Source organism: Anguilla rostrata, chromosome 10 (genome assembly GCF_018555375.3).
Source record: "Anguilla rostrata isolate EN2019 chromosome 10, ASM1855537v3, whole genome shotgun sequence".
Taxonomy (NCBI): Eukaryota; Metazoa; Chordata; class Actinopteri; order Anguilliformes; family Anguillidae; genus Anguilla; species Anguilla rostrata.
Window position 1 is genome coordinate 43,731,857 of NC_057942.1, and position 16,941 is coordinate 43,748,797.

Genomic DNA, 16,941 nt, shown 5'->3' on the forward strand with positions numbered 1-16,941 from the left:
GAGGCGGGGGGGGGGGGGGGAACAGGGTTTGAAGGACACATTGGATGTTGTGCTAACAGACCGTTTTCTCCACACTGATATCCTAAATCACTCAATATCCCGTCTACTTCACACACAAAATATATTTCATGCTAAAAAGCTCTTTGCAGAGGTTTTTAAGAGATTTCTCTTTAAATTTTTCTCAGTATTGGATCTCAAATGATTAACCTGTCATAGTAATTAGAAAGCAGTGACAGTATTCTGAAATATTCATACTCTCCCATGTATAAACAAAGATGAGAAGGGACCCGTGAGGGGCTTTTTTAAGCAGCACTGGTTGTGTTGGCTCTTTGCACAGTTAGTGTTGGTGTCACAGTGGCCTCCACAGGAGAGCTGCTTGTTTGTCATTGTGGCGAGAGCTTGCTTTTCTCATACAGCCTCTATCAAAACAAGCTGCTCTGAAACAGGAAGTCCAGTCAAACAGGACACATACGAACACAGCTCAGTAGGTGCACACACACACACACACACACACACACACACACGCTCACATATGCAAAGACTGAAAACCACAACACTGTTGCACTTCCGCCAAGAGCATCCCCACACAGGCACCAGAGCGAGCCCACCAAAACAATTCATAATGAAACCAGGGTTAGCAAAACTGAGAAAACACTGGCCCTCAGAAAGTACCACACAGAGTTAAACTTAAAATAAGCTACTGTTCGCCTGTTCGGCAGCAACAGCACAAAATCAATACTCATAACAAGAGTAAATACGCAGGCTTTGAAACTATTATAACTACAAACACACTAATCCAAGCATCAAAACTATACTCTGCTAACACAGAGGCTGATTGTTTCTTTCAGTCCGCAAAGATACACATAAATCCGTAAATGCTGTGCACACTGCCCATCAAGAAGGCCCAAGGCAGCATTTACAGTAAACGACAGTACCATCTATAAATACTCTGTCCCCCAGAGATAAGGAGACAGCCTTCACAAACATTCACCAGACTTTTGGCCAGCCGGTAGTCCCGCTCAGCTGGTGAGCACTCGTCCAGCCAGCTTGGCGCGGGACTCTAAACTGAACTCGGGGGGCTGACCAGTGAAATCCCTCATCTCAAAGAGAGACAACATCTTAGGTGTTATCACTTCATGAACTAACACAAGGGCAGGAATCTGCATCTCAGGGTCGTCTCTACATTCCAAGAACTTTGAGCAAGGATGAAGGGTGACTCATCTTCTTCCGTGAAAGCCGTAAGACTGTGAAACGGCTCTCCTGGCTGCATTCGACTGTCAAATCTCCTTTAAATACACAACAGCTTCGAAATTGATGGTTGAGATATTAACGGGTGCAATTTATGTCAAAGAGCAAAACGGCCGTTAATATCTCAACCATGCATTACGGAGCTGTTAAGGGCTCCAATAAACACGTTCGCTAACGAGCTGCTCCACTGAAAGAGCTGAGTTCTGCCAACGTCACGTCACTGAAGTTTCACGCTAGTCTGCCGGCACAAGACTTTGCTCTGACACACACAGTTGACGTACTCTGGTAAAAGAAATAGTTCTCGATTCACCAGAGCACAAATCAAGCTGTGTATAATTTCCGTGAGTAACCGTGGGAACAGACATTGCTGTTGAGCCTTTATGATTTTCGGAGCGTTGAGAAGCACAATCACACGGGTCTACAGAGGTCTGCTGTGTCACGGTCAACTGCTTCTAGAAAACTCGTCAAATCTCAGCGAAACTATCTGGATGGATAGAAAGTGGATATGTGGAAACATACCTTAGTTTCATTTTTGGGTGAACTGTCCCTTTAAGCAATCATCAAACTGCGGGTGCTTTCATTGGCTGGCACTCAGAGCTTCCTATTTAAAGGGGTGTGGCCTGAACTGACCGCGAGCAGAGAAAGAGAGCAGCTTACCTTTCGCACTAGTCTCAGTGCCTGCGTGCGCTCCACCTCATTGCTCTGCTGGATGTCAATGCACCTGGGGGGGGGGGGGGGGGGGCACACAGGTAAACAGGGTTAAAGGTTAAAGGCCTACTGGGGGGGCTTTCCAGAATTCGAGACAGGAAATCACAGCCAGTAAATGAGCAGAGGCGTGAATCTTGGCTGAATCTTGGCCGAGAAACCATCCCAATGACTGAAAACTTTTCCCCAACCGTGAGCACGAACAGAGGCACACTCTGATAAAGCGAAAATAAAATAATCACAATAAATCCGAGGATAAGAGGTGCTACAGACTCCGCAATGCAGCTTTGCATACTGACAGGACCACAACAGGTCGGCAGCCGCACGATGTTGCCGTGACTACAGCTGCGTGGGCCCACGGCAACCCCACAGTCGGACCGTGACAACCACTACACTCGTTCCAACCGCCGCTGCACGGGCACTTTCATCCCGAATGATTTTTCTTTTGGAATCCCGTGGTCTGGATTTCCTACGCGTAACTGAGCCTTCGCTCAACGCTGAGTGAGTTTAACCCCGCCCTTTGTTGAACTTTCTCCCACTGACCGTGACGTCTTCACCTCCCCCAGGACTGCTGGGGGGATTAAGCTTCTATTTATAAAAATCGGGTCAACTGCCATCTATTGATTCCAGTTTTGGGGTGCAACTCCTTAAAAGTGGAATCGTCAAATCCGATGCTTAGCCCCTTGGTGAACGCACCTCCCAAACCAAACAAGGACTTTATTCAGGAATTCTCCCAGTTCTTGTCTTCAGGCATGTCTAGATCTGACGGGAATTCTTGGTGGTTCTAAAGTTCATGCTGTTGCTCTTTTAAACCCTCGGTTAGTTTGGTCACACACTTGGCCTTGTTCTATCCTCAGGGTTTCCTGTTTGTAATGCTGAAATTTGGGATGCCTGCCTGCGTTCGATGCCACTTCAACCTCGTTTGGTTCCGAGACCTCGCATCCCTGCCTCGCCTAATCAACCCTTCCACTGCCAGCACATCCTCAGGTGCCTACACACCTGCTCCCCACACCGACACTACTGAGGCACTCACTCCTCACAGAGCACAGTCACAGCAGCCGGTCAATTTATTCATAATATAATGACACAATATACTAACTGACTGCATGGTGAGTCACAATGTAGTAACTGACTGTTGTGAGCATGGGGTTGGCATTCAGAGCACAGCCCTTATATGGTTTCCTTACTATCCTAAGAACAGAACCTTCTCTGTCAATGCTAGTAATTTCTCATCCTCTGCTCCCATCACCTGTGGGGTACCCCAAGGGTCCACTTTAGGTCCCATTCTTTTCTATTTATATATGCTCCTCGGGGGTTTATAATCATTCTGAAATACAAGACTCCTTTCATTTCTAAGATGATGATAATCTTCTGCACCTCCCTTTGAAATCCAGTCACAGACGTTCTCTGAAGTCCCTTTTTGATCGCCTTGAAGACATCAAATGCTGAACCGCAAATAATTTTTTTCCAGCTTAATGAAAGCAAGACTGAGATTATCCATCAGAGGTATCTCTGACAGCCGAGGGTCGCTGTCCTCATATATTAACTCACATGCTGAGAAAATCTCGACTCCAACATTTGAAAAACAGATAAACTCTGTTGCGAAAGGCAACTTCTTTCAGCTGAGAGCGACAGCCGAAGTCAAGCCTTTCCTTTCATCTCAGGATTCATCGAGTCACACTTGCCTTCGTCTCATCCTCGTCTCGACGTTTCGCCAGCGGCCAATTAAAATTCTCCCGCTAGGCTCCGGATTGAGCACCAGAAACAGAGATCACATTTCTCCAGCACTGACCACCCAACACTGACTCCCAGTCAGTTATAGAGTGGGTTTAATTATATGTTTTTAACGCACTGAATTGGTCGGCACCTTCTTACATTTCTGATCTGCTCTGCCCCATATTCCATCTCTCGGTCACCTAGGCCTCGTACACACCGGAAGGGTTGTTTTCGTTTTAGTTTCGGACATGTTTCAGCCGGGGGGTTTCCACTACCCTGACCTGTCCGTACGCATTGCTGGAGCGCACTCTTTGGTTTTTGGAAACCTGGAATGAGCTCCACTCAGCACACCTCCCTGACCGCGGATTCTGTCTTTTAGCCTTCCTTGGTATCCATAGCAACGTTTACATTTTTGGGGGGAAAAAAAACATTGAATAAACAACACGGATCAATTTGCCGCATTCCAAGCATTTGCAGAGATGCAACGCATCACGTCACAGACACGAAAACACTGAAACAAGATGATGCTGATTAAATACTTCTCCTCCTTCTCCGTCCAAGCTGAACCGGAATCGGCAGCCATAATATAGACATAAAAATATGCTAATCATAATTAGATTTTAAATATTCAACTGTCAAACTAATTGGGAAGTTGTTTGAAATTCTCGCGGATCTTACGATTACAACCAATGAAATTCCACAGCATTTATTTACGATGCAAGTAAAAATGATTCTACAGGAAGGATTCAGCAACCGACTCTGTACGCTTATTCACTTTCTGTTACCAGTCAAGGGTTACCACTGAAGGATTTTGGCAATGTTTGTAATCCTTGTTCTGCAGGGTTTTAAACTAAAACGTTTTCGCAACCCCTGACAGTGTGGATTTGAGGAGCTTACACAGCTTTTGAAATATATTTTAATGTCAGTGTGTAGGAGGCCAAACGTTACTGTCTATTCCATGGCCTCAGCTATGGCTTCAGGGTGATGGTGTGTTTAGTCGTTTGCACTGGCCCCCCCCCCTCCACCATCGACAACTTTAAATTCCGCCTGAGACCCACCTTTACTCCCCGGCTCTGAGTCTCCATGAGGTCCATTGTGTTCTGGTGTGCTGTTCTGTGCTTTGTGTTCGTACTGAGTTCTGACTTTCGTGTCCACAACATTTGTTATCGTTTTCTAAAAGTAGTACACCACTTTGGTCACTGTCATTTTGTTTTCAAATGTGCTTCATAAATAAAGCCAACGTGAGCTGACCTTACAAAGATGGCTGCATGAACTCATCACGACTGCAGCGGCACTCACTGGCTGTGCCTGCGGCTTCAGACACACTGCAAATGGCGGGTTCACTGCGCCAGCGGCTTCGCGTACTCGCTGTGAACGCAGGCTCTGGGACACGCTGCAGCTAAACACACCTCCAATCGGGAGTCTTTTTCGCATCACAGAGCCTCAGAGACACAGGCCCCGCCCACAGCCCCTCCCTGCGCCGCGTTCTCACCGCTGACGGTAACCGGGGACGATCCGCGCGCACACAATCGCCCTTCAGACGGCGGCTGATCCTAATGAAAGCTGATCTGCTGTTCACTTCCTGTTACCATCAGGCCCGCACCAGCGAGAGCCCCGCCCACACAAACACACACTGGGCTGTTGACTAAACCGTCTGCATAGTACAGCGTGTGAGCGTACGTTCATCAACACACACGACTCCAATGACATATTAACCCTAACCCTAACCCTAACCCTAAACCGTCTGCATAGTACAGCGTGTGAGCGTACGTTCATCAACACAATGGTGAGTCTCCAATGAAATATTAATACTGCTGTTGTCAACATTACCTTTTTATCGTTGAAGGGTCATTCATAAAAATATATCTTTTTTTTAACTCAACAGGCAAATGAAGAGCCAAAATGGCGGACAGGCCTGCAGCGGGTCTGCCGCTCCACCAGCAGGCCAGGTACTCAGCCCCTCACCTTGAGATCAGGTAGTCCACCTGCAGCCGCAGAACCTTCTGGAGAATGCTGCTGTCCCGGATCAGGTACCGGAGCGCCCGCAGGCCCGCTGCACGCACCTCCTTCGCCTCGTTCAGCAGCGCTAGCCGAAGGCTACGGAGAGGGAAAGCCAATCAGGGAGAGCCGGAGAGGGAGGGCCAGTGAGAGAGAGCCAATGAGGGAGGGTCAATCAGGGAGAGCCAATGAGGGAGAGCCAATGAAAAAGCGCCAAAGAGGGACGGCCAATGAGGGAGAGCCAAAGAGGGACGGCCAATGAGGGAGAGCCAAAGAGGGAGAGCCAGAGAGGGAGAGCCAATGAGGGAGAGCCAAAGATTTCACCGCACGCATACACTTTGACATGTCAATGACACCAGGCATCTTGATGCATGTCATCAATGCATTTTCTGCAAATGACAAAAACTTACCAGATTATGATTTCTTCATATGTAAACCCAAACTTCTCCTCACAGTGACCAATGCTGCAAAGAAGCTGGAGGAGAGAGAAAACCGTTACACAACCGCATTTTTAAAACAACAAACTAGTTTCACTCTCACAATTGACCTCTTTTCTGCTTGCTGAAAATCAGCACCATTCCTCCTATGTAATAGCATTTCATCTCCGGTGTGCTAAGGCACTACAGTAGATCGGCTTTATTTATATCACAGACACAATCAGGACAGAGACAATCGGGTTTGCTTAAAAGGGAAGATAGCGTTACACACAATGTAACACACACAATGTCCAGCTTCCCTGTCTTCACCGTGAGCACGCAACTCAACACATACAACGAGATAATAATGGGGAGGGCATTTCCATTCTGACATTGTGCTTTTGGAATTAAGACACATCATTTCAGGAAATAAAATGCACCACAGTTCGTAGTGGAGTAGCGTTTATGCAGATGAAACCCGCTCAGGACTGAACTCGCACGTAAGAAGTGAACTGAGACTAACGGTCCTCCTCAGCAGCTTGGAAAGAGAAAGGCCAGCCCCGCTGCTTCAGTACGCAGGATGACTGTGCGGTCTAAGAGCCCAACGCTTCTTTCTCTCTAACATGCTCCGCTCTCTAACACGCTTCTCTCTCTCTCTCTCTAACACGCTCCACTCTCTAACAAGCTTCTCTCTCTCTAACTCGCTTCTCTCTCTCTCTGATCACCTCTGCTCTTCCCTTGTGCTGAGGAAGGACAGAAGCTAGCGCTTCTCTCTCTGCTGTTCCCTTGCGCTGAGGAAGGACAGAGGCTAGCGCTTCTCTCTCTGCTGTTCCCTCGTGCTGAGGAAGGACAGAGGCTAGCGCTTCTCTCTCTGCTGTTCCTCTGCTGAGGAAGGACAGGGGCTAGCGCTTCTCTCTCTGCTGTTCCCTCCTGCTGAGGAAGGACAGAGGCTAGCGCTTCTCTCTCTGCTGTTCCCTCGTGCTGAGGAAGGACAGAGGCTAGCGCTTCTCTCTCTGCTGTTCCCTCGTGCTGAGGAAGGACAGAGGCTAACGCTTCTCTCTCTGCTGTTCCCTCGTGCTGAGGAAGGACAGAGGCTAGCGCTTCTCTCTCTGCTGTTCCCTCGTGCTGAGGAAGGACAGGACATGTTTGTTTACATCCAGGAGCCTGAGGCTGCTCTTGGCAAAAGAACTCACATCATTGCCCACATAGCAGGACTCTCTCTCTTCCTCTCACTCCCTCCATCCCTCTTCCTCCCTCTAGATACAGAATGCAAATCCTAACTACACAAACATACAGAATCACGTGCCCGCCCACTCACCCACTTACACACACACGCATGATGGAGATAAATACAGAGGTAAACAGCGCAATCAAATTACGCGCCGGACAGAAATGTTAAAAATGTAAACAAACCACAAAGTGACTGATTTAGGTGGCGGCTCGAGCAGCCTCTGCCTGATCAGGCCTAAGCAACCTCTCAATGACGAGGCCCAAATGATGGATCTCCGGCTGAGCAGCGTTTGGGCTGAACACGGCTGAGCAGCGTTTGGGCTGAACACGGCTGAGCAGCGTTTGGGCTGAACACGCTGATGCTGTGTGAGGTCACGTCTGGTGGCTGCATGCAGTCATTCTCGCCACAGAGACCTAAAGGGTTCCAGCTTCCTGAAGCACCCACTTATTAGTGAAACAGCAGGTGTGGCACAGAACCATAACAGTCTGTCCGCCTTCACAAATCCCAGAAAAAAAAGAAGAAACTAAAAAAACAAAAACAAAACTAAAAAGACTGTGCTCAGCAGAGTGCAGACCTGCGCCCAGGCAAATGTCCCGGCAATCCAGTTATTACTTTGCAGGATATGTTTGGCCTGATGGTGGCGCTAGAGTTAAGATCATGGGGTCACAAAAATCAATAGGTTTCTTCCTATTTCATGGCAATTCGGCCGTTATCAGTCATCAGTATCAGTATATTTATTACGACAGATGCAGTTAAATCCACGTCTGCAATTGCCTGCTGCTGCACTTGAAAAGAAAAACAATCAGAGTTGGAGTTCTTTACAGAACTACACCATTTTGGTCAAATTTACCTAATCAAAAACTGAGTAAAATAAACCTATCCTGTTACATGACAGCTTGCTTCTTTCATCAGTATGCACCATTCTGTTGGAATATTTTCAGGAACTTCCCCTGCACCTTGTGGAACACGTTTGTAAAATTTGTTTTGTCTGTGTGTCTCCACAAGGATGTGCTTACAATGCCCATGAACAGGAACAAGAAGCATTTTACAAGAATTTTGCTCAAAAAAGATTAATTGGCACAAACGCTCTTGGTTTAGTCAAGGACAGTGCAACTTTTTTTTCGTTCATGTTCTTGCTCCCCCGCCCCAGCTCGTTCTTCCTACTTGAGATATTTCAGGGAGGCATGAGGACATCATGTGTTCTCTTGTCTCATTGGCTATGCAAAATGTAAACATGACACATCTTCCAAGCAGCAACACACCCACATGGAGCCAGCACTTTTCGGTTTCAACCATGTAATTTGTAAAGTGTGGGCCTTTGCCCTTTGAAAAGTGCAGAATTTGGCCAGGGATTCCACAGTTCATTGTTAGAATCAAAGAGGTATACAAGGATTTACTCAGGTGGATGTGGATCCATGTCAAAGGTTACATAAGACCAATTCATTCACCGTATGTATAGGTTTAAACTGATAAACGTACATATTTACATAGATATATTTACATCACTCAGCAAACATGGTTAGATACTTGCACAGGTCTCGTGTACATTTTGGCCCATGGACATGTCACTTAAGACCCTGACCATCTCCAAATCAGCTCTTCCTGGATTCCAGGGTACGCACATACAGACTACATTCCCCAGCAGGCTGTGCAGTCTGCTTTGCCATTTTGGTTGTCAATTTCACCTCTTTCTGAGCCCCTTGGGTTATTAAAAGAGCACAAAATGGCCTTCATCTGTGGAGGTCTAACCCTCAAGAACTCTACAGCACTCAAGCCACACAGATGACTGCTCCCATCACCTGCTCAGCCATAATCACACGACTGCTCCACACTCTGAGCCGCGGCTCGCTGGCGGCCGTCACAGCCGTCACATAAGTACCTTTATGAAGTTGTTCAGGTGTCCCAGTTTCCGCATGTTGGTGACTCCGTGGGGTTTGGCCACATTTTGAAGGATCTCACGCAGGTTGTCAGAGGGCTCTGTGAAAAATGAATGAGGGGAATTAAAACGGTGCTTAATCTTACAGAACAACCGCTTGATCGAGGGCAGTTAATCCCCTGGGATTAGCATCTGCACAGTGGGATGGAGACGCGGGGAAAGTTAAAGGTAGCCGATGTGGAACAGATGCCCTGGTCTGCCCTGTTCTGTGGGCACACTGTTTGCTCATCTGATGAGGCGGCTCTCTGGACTGGCCAGGCTTCGCTAGACGTCTGGCAACATACCCTCACATTGTTGCACAGAGGCATCTACACCTTGGCAAGGAAGGCAAGGCAGGCACTTAAGCATTCCTCTCCATTAAAGAGCAGCTCCACCGTTCAGCGCACGCACTGCGTGACCCGCTGCAGTCTTCACTAATCTGGAAAAGGAAGTCAGCTTCTTAATAACAGCTTCTTAATACCAGCTTCTTAATACCACGGCTGATTTGGCACAGTTAACTTCAGCAGCAGGCAGCACAAAACCGAAAGAACCCTTCGATAAATAAAAACAAACGTCTTTGTTCAAAGGACTGGTGTATGTTTTGTCACCGAAAATATAATACAGGCTACAAGCTTTTTTGTTGTCATAACGACATTGCACTGCTGATAGGGCTCCACGCTAACATATTTTCCCACGTTGCGCATGCAATACTAAATTGAAAATTTCAGGAGCGCACTAATGCATCCAAATTAAATGATGTGCTCCTAAATTATTTTTGCAGTTAGCAACACATCAATTTCCAGGAGCAAATGCAGCTAAAATGGAGGCGCTGAGAGCCCTTGTTTGACCCGGCCACTCAAGCAGCCAGTCAGAGGAGTATGTTCCGGTTCCTCCTCTCAGTCTGTCTGATATCCCAGAGTCCCCGCCGCGCCGAATTCCAGGTTTCCCGAGGACGGAGACGGGTACGGGCACGCTGGGGAATGCGGTACCCTCATCGGCAGGCCTCCCAAACCCACAGGCCTCCTAAACCAAAGTTCACCATGACAATCTGTTTTATGACAGCCGCGATCGCCTCAGACCGAGTTTGGGGGGGGGGGGGTGTGGTTTTCATCTTTGAGCCTGTTGAATGGGACTCCTGGTCATAGTAGGGTAGACACTGGCATGCAACAAGACCGAAATGACCCTCGCTGCACTCATACGGGGGTTAAAACACCAAAACGTTCGCCCCCCCCACGCGAGAGCGGGTAGAGGTGCTGCGGAACGCTTCGCTGAATACGACAGAATCAAATTTAACTTTTAGGATAAGCCTGCTAAAATCATCCACTGGTGTCAAAGGCCCAGGAGGCTCATCTTCCAGTGAAGGGATCCCCACCCCGACCACCACGTCCTGCCCCCCCTCCCCCCTCCCCCTGAAAGAGAGCCAGTGGTCTAAGCGGAACAGGGCTTTTCTCCTGTCTGATGTTCCCCGGGCAGCTGGAGCGGCTTTCTGTAACACCCATGATGCACTCCCTGCCTGTGACCTCTGACCCCGGGTAATCAAGCCGTCAGTGTGACGCAGACTACGCCCGCGCTCGCGATTCTACCCATCAGGACAGCGCTATTACTCCGCTCTCTGGAACGCAGCCTCAACCGAGCGATCCCAAAACACCAAATTAACATGTCAGACGAGGGGCGGCCACCGGAGACACTGTCTGAGACGGCAGAGAAGCCGCCGTTCGGGCGGGAAACCGCAGCGAGGGAAGAGAAGAGCCTGGTTCACTCAGAGCAGCCTCTTTCACTCCGCACAGCAGCCGGTACAGGGGGAAGCCGAAGGCCTCTGCAGCATTAACGCAGCGCTAGCTAAGCAGGCTAGCACCTGCCCTGACAGCACACCGACTCAAGCCTGCGAGCAGCAGGGGAACGTCACTGTACTGCTGTGGCCCCCCGAATGGGCACCATTTTACTGAACGTACACAAAAGCAGCACTGCTAAGGAAGACGGTCAGTTTTACTACATTTAAACCACGTTTGGTTGCATAACAGCCTGGGCATTACAGCAAATAGGTATAGCTGTAAGTGATGCATGCTATCATAATTGAGGTTATAGAATAAATGAGTACATTTGTGAAATAATGAATTGTGAACCATACAAAACAAATAATTAGGAAGCAGATATTATTTTTATACTGTTAATTTCCCTGAGACACTGTGATAGCCAGTTATCAATTTAGCTTATGGAATACACAATTATCCACCTACCAAAGCTGTCAAGTTGGCATCCAACTTAGCTATACAAATTTGAAATAAATATTTAGAGAGGTCTTCTTACTAAATTCCTTCTTAATTTGGCCATTAAATCATTGCCTATTATAACTGCCAAATAATTCCTCCCTCGTGTCACCTCATGTTTACTTGGCATTCTGGCACAAAATGGCTGCCAGGCTGAACAGCGAAGTTGAGGTGCGGATTATTTTTCACTATCAAATGTTTAAAGCTAAACAATACACATCCAGCACAGAACCATGGCGATTATCCTCATAACAAAAGCTAGAATTGGCTGAATTGAACCTGGGCAGTGTATCTACATTACTCCATCTGTGTTATATATTGTTTTTTTTTAATCGCTTAGCCAGTATCAGGATTAACCAAAACAACACAACCACTTAGTGTAACTCACTGTCTCGGCAAGTGGAGACACTTAATGGTGATCTTGCCCGAATGTGTATAGTAAGCAAAGGCTGTATAATATTTTCTAACAAATAGCTATTTTACGATGCTAGCAAGCCAGGAGCTCTCTGTCTCCCTGTACATTAGGCTAATAGATCAAAGACAACTTTAGTATTAGCAACAAACCATTTTCCAGTAATAACTTTACATCATCCAATCCAGCAGAATGTTCAACATCATAATGATATCTGAACCCTTATCTGATTGGCTGGGCCTGAATGAAAGTGGGAGGGGTCTTATGTTGTGAAAGGTAATAGAATGAAGGCCATACTGGAACCTTGTCAGTACTGGTGCACGGTTCTAGTCAGTTCTAGTCCTACCTGGTTCTGGGTGCGATGGTGGAAAAGGGTGCACTTATGATCAGAAACATTCCTGTCCAAAGGAGGCTAAACACATATCTGCTAACAGATACTCCAGGCTTAATAACAGTGGATTCACCAGCGTCTTGTTTAATTAGTTCTTGATTGTATTTGATGTATTGCCTCTTAAAGTCAGTATCCGAGTAGGACTGCCACTTGGAATGATAAACTTCTTCAGAACCATGCACGGTTCTCAAACGCATGTATTCTTGAGCCTGTACGACACACCACGCAGAGAGGAAATCGGGACAAGTCAGTGAAATTATGGTCTGTGCACGGGGACAGCTATCATTACTGCAGAAGAGCGGCAGAATGCAATGTGCCCAGACCGCGGGGGCGAGGGTGTAGGGAGGGGCCAGAGTCAGGGTTCTAGAACGCTGAACAGGACCGTCAGAATCGGGGGAAAGAACCCGCCGCCGTAACCGGGGTCGTAAACAAGGAGCAACGGCGAGGATGAGGATTGGCACGACGCCAGAAAGATGCTGCAGGGCGCACTCACGGCGCGGTGGAGAAAGACCGCGGGAGCCGCAAACAGAGCGCTCTCCGCTTCCCACGGGCAGGGGAGGAGGGAAAAAATAAAAAAAAACACCCGTTATGTCTGGAAAACGGCTGACTGCTCTCTGATGCTTTCAGGGGTATTAATGGTGCTGCCGCTGCTGTTGTTGTTATTGTTGTGAATTTATCCAGACAATTGTGGAAATGAGGCCGTCGGGAGGAGAGAAAGCACCTCGTTCTTCTGACTCACCAGATTAGACTACCTTCTCATCTCTCAATACAGGCATCATTCCCGCCACCCACTCGGTGTCCTGGCTACCGTGCGCACTGCTCTACGCCGCGTGACCTCGCTCTCTTCGTCTCCGCCCGAAGTGCGTGAAATAAAGCTCAACTGTCAACGCCACATGCTCGGAGAGGACAGGACAATCATGAAGCCGGGCACCAGAAATGCCCGCCGTCTGGACATTTAATTTCCATAATCGAGAAGCATCCGCGTTTTGGGAGCTCCGACCGGGCGAACAACGCGCAACACTAACACCGTAACAAAAGCGCACTGTAGCAGAAATAAAGACAGGTCTTCAACTGGGGCCGGGTTCGAAATGAAACGGGTTTTGTTTACTTCATTACCATAAACGGGAGCATTTATCTCAGACTAATTTGTTAAATCAGAACTAGGTCACAAATGAGTCACGACAGAGAAATGCGTCTGCACTGTTTATCGGACAGAGAGAAAGCTAAACCGAGTCTAATGGAAGCATTCGGTCTTGCTGCAATTGCGCTTTTCCCTAACCTTCGAGCAACTCATTAAAGCTAAACATTCAGATTTTGTCAACTTACAGTACACCGCATTTCTTTAACTTCTGATAAGGCCAACGCATGATAAAACATAAAACTTGCTTGAATCTATTCAGAAAAAGTTCAAACCTGTAAAGGTAGACTGCATACACTTATAAAGCTAAAGGAGGCAAACAGAATTATAAGGTACATGTACTTCAACAAGGATTTTATCGAGGCTCTGTACTTGAATTGCCATTCGACTCTAAGGCACAACCCATATTTTGAATCATCACAGCCCTGTCTGCTAGCTTCAAAACATATCCTGGTCATAAACTGTGAGAACGGCGAACACAAACTTCAGGTGATAGCACAGCCAAAATGTAAACAGTGTTTATAACCCAGAATTAATTCTAAAAACAAGATAACATCAAAAATACTCTCTGCCAAGAAAGTAGGTCCTGGATTTGTGCAGGTCCACTATTTTGCATCATTATGGCTGTGCTGTTTACACATCTGTGTTTATCATTTTGACTGAGCTTGTGTTCCAGCACTAATACTATACATTTAGTACCTTGCTTGGCATTATAGAAAACATGGTTTGAATAAATACAGTTAGCGTACTACCATGCCAAGTATGCTTTCTGACACAATCTTGTATTTTCTTATACATCAAGGTATAAAACTGACATGCATCGCTTCACAATCTCTAGGGTGGGGGGGAAATGGTTTAAAGGACCAATTGCTGCACTTAAATCAGTATTTAATAACTTATAGAAAGAGAAATACCCATCCAAACGCGCATTATGTGCAGTGCAAAATGCATGCCCTTTCCCTTGGATCGGCGATGGGTTGACAAGGCAGGATAAACCACAGTCCAACTAAACCTGGACCTCCATCAAGCACTGACGTTTACGAACGGTATTTTCTACAGTAAACATCACTACTCCCCGCAGCATTGTGTGGAATGTATGGAACTGAATTCCACATTGCTGAGGTTTACACACCTTGCAGGAGACACGCACTGCGTTCGTGACATTGTTTGGGCACACAAGTGGGAAGCATCAGGCGATGAGCACACACGCATTGCTTTCTCGCCAGGAGAAAAAAAATAACAAATCTAACCATAACGCCTCGGGCTCTGAGAGGGAATTCATTTTTTGCGATCAGGTAGCAAAATTGACGAGCGCTAATTGTTTTTTGTTAGACAGCAGCAACAAAAACACGATCATATTTGAAAACATAATACCAATACAATGTATCCAGGGTTTAAAAAGCCTAATGGCTAAGTAATCGATCTAGCACCAACGCTTCTTCATACGATAAACGTCACGCTAACGGTGGTTCCGTGAAACATGCGTTTGTTTACAATAAACACACCCGGTGCTGTCAGTGTGTTTACGCCTGTGCAAAGGAGGGGGTAGTGGAGGGGGGTGTTTTTAGCCGTGTTGCTGTGTCAGCCATTGCAGACATAGCTAGCCAGCAAGCTCGCGTTAGTTGGATTCAGTCTGATAACCAAAACTCAGGCGCGTTTAGCCAGGGCGTCGTTCCAAGCTCGCGGCATTCGATGACTAACCAGCCAGTTAGCTGGCGCTTATCTTACGGTTGTTGACTTCGACGCTGTTTACCGAAAAATGTCACTCCCTGCGACACTGACATGTTCTCCATATTCTCCGGAGTGCTCAGACTACCACCGCTGGCAGCAGCCCGTCCCCGTTCCGGCGAGGGAGACCCTGGCCCGCGCTGCTAACGTTACTAGCCATTCTCGCTCAACATAACCCCCGCAGCACGACTCACAATACACGATCAATATTAGCCAAATATCCTTCAAATATAGAGAGATCTGGATAGCGATATACATATGCTGTCACGTTAACTGTAAGTCAACCCACCAGCTTGCTAGCCAGTGGCTACTACAAGCTAGCTAGCGAGCGAGCTAAAAACATCAGGGGGACTAACTGGCTTGTTGGCTAGCTAGGTACCAAGCTAACAGAGCTGGGCTGCTAATCAAAACAACACCATCCTCATAGCGCCAGTGTTCGCCTCGATGATTTTTAAATAAATAGTACCGACATAAAACTGCCGTAAATGCAAAATCGTCGTTTCTGTGTGATCCCTTTTAATTCTCCGAACCAGATCACAGCAGAAGCTTTTAAAACCAGAGAGCCCCCATTTTTCAACAATCGCCGTCTCCCTCTCCCTCTGTCTGTTCCTTACCTCTGGTTAGATCGAGTGGTACGTTTTCCTCCCCGCTGTCATTCCGACCTGTCAAACAGACATAACACGGGCACCGTGAACACGAAAACCGAGTTCATCGGACGCTAAAGAATTTATGGTTCGTGTATATGAAGGAGTCGAGGCCCTGGTAATGAAACAAGTGTTTCTAGCTTACCACGCATCCGAAGACTTCGGACCGGACGGCCTCGGATGCTGACCGCCATGTTTCCAGGGACATTCACAACACCGGAAACATCGGGGATTATCGCGAGAGAAAAATGTGGAGGCTAGAAGAGAGATGATTTTTGGGCATCACGCTTGCAGCAGCCTGAAGGAACTTGCAGTTGGTGACATCACAAGATGTGAGTTCAGTGGATGTGCTTCGTGCCCGAACAAATCTACACAAAACCTTAATGTAGGCTGCTGGCTTCGCTGATGCACGAAATAAAGTATTTGGCGAGGATGTACCTGATATTCTATGACACGTACGAAGAACGATTCAGCCAACTCAATAACTGCGAAATTACGCATTGTTGTCATGCCCTGTTTTCATAGCCATTATTATACCGCCCAGGGAAGTGATCGTAAAAAAATCTGCTAATGGTATAATAATTGATGCCGCACAATCTGGATTCACGAGGAAGAAACGTCACAAGTTGGTTTTGTCATATTGCCTGCGTTCTGGATGACCCATTAACAAATAGTTGTCAGTTAAAAATATTCCAAATTAATAAAGAAGGACCCTGATACTATTCAAATGAAGATGCAAATGAAGGGATGTAAATTAAATTTATCATTTCACCTTGAGAAAAGACGCTAACCACACAGATCTAAGAATCACAAGGTTCTGAAATTTTTTTTTCTTGAAAGCAATATTTTTCGAGTTGTCTTTCACCAAGATAAAATATTCCCGTCAATATGTCAAACATTGCAACAAGCACAAGCATACACACACAGACCCCCAAAGTGCCCCATAACCCCTCCCCCCACCACCCCAACCAAAGAGTCCTCCGCATCAGCCGCCGAACACACAGCACTCATTCCAAACCCTTCTCCCACACTGGAAAAGACGCACGCAAATGCTAATTAAATACAACCGAGAAGCAAGGAGAACAAAGGGGTGGCCCAGGGCTCGAAGTGCGGCGCCATTCACAAATGTAAC

General features: G+C 47.0%; 1 protein-coding gene across 1 annotated transcript in view; it reads right to left on the reverse strand.

Annotated features, from left to right (window-relative positions):
* Positions 1 to 16,112, reverse strand: part of rictora (RPTOR independent companion of MTOR, complex 2 a) — a 36,049-nt gene extending 19,937 nt beyond the window's left edge. Inside the window, exons 1-6 of the mRNA XM_064297348.1 lie at positions 15,955 to 16,112; positions 15,780 to 15,827; positions 9,194 to 9,291; positions 6,078 to 6,142; positions 5,635 to 5,766; positions 1,906 to 1,969 (exon numbers count right to left, since the gene is read on the reverse strand). Coding sequence (XP_064153418.1) covers positions 1,906 to 1,969; positions 5,635 to 5,766; positions 6,078 to 6,142; positions 9,194 to 9,291; positions 15,780 to 15,827; positions 15,955 to 16,003 — 456 coding nt within the window. The 5' untranslated portion in view covers positions 16,004 to 16,112. The remainder of the gene's footprint in view (positions 1 to 1,905; positions 1,970 to 5,634; positions 5,767 to 6,077; positions 6,143 to 9,193; positions 9,292 to 15,779; positions 15,828 to 15,954) is intronic.
* Between the last annotated feature and the right edge of the window lie 829 nt (positions 16,113 to 16,941).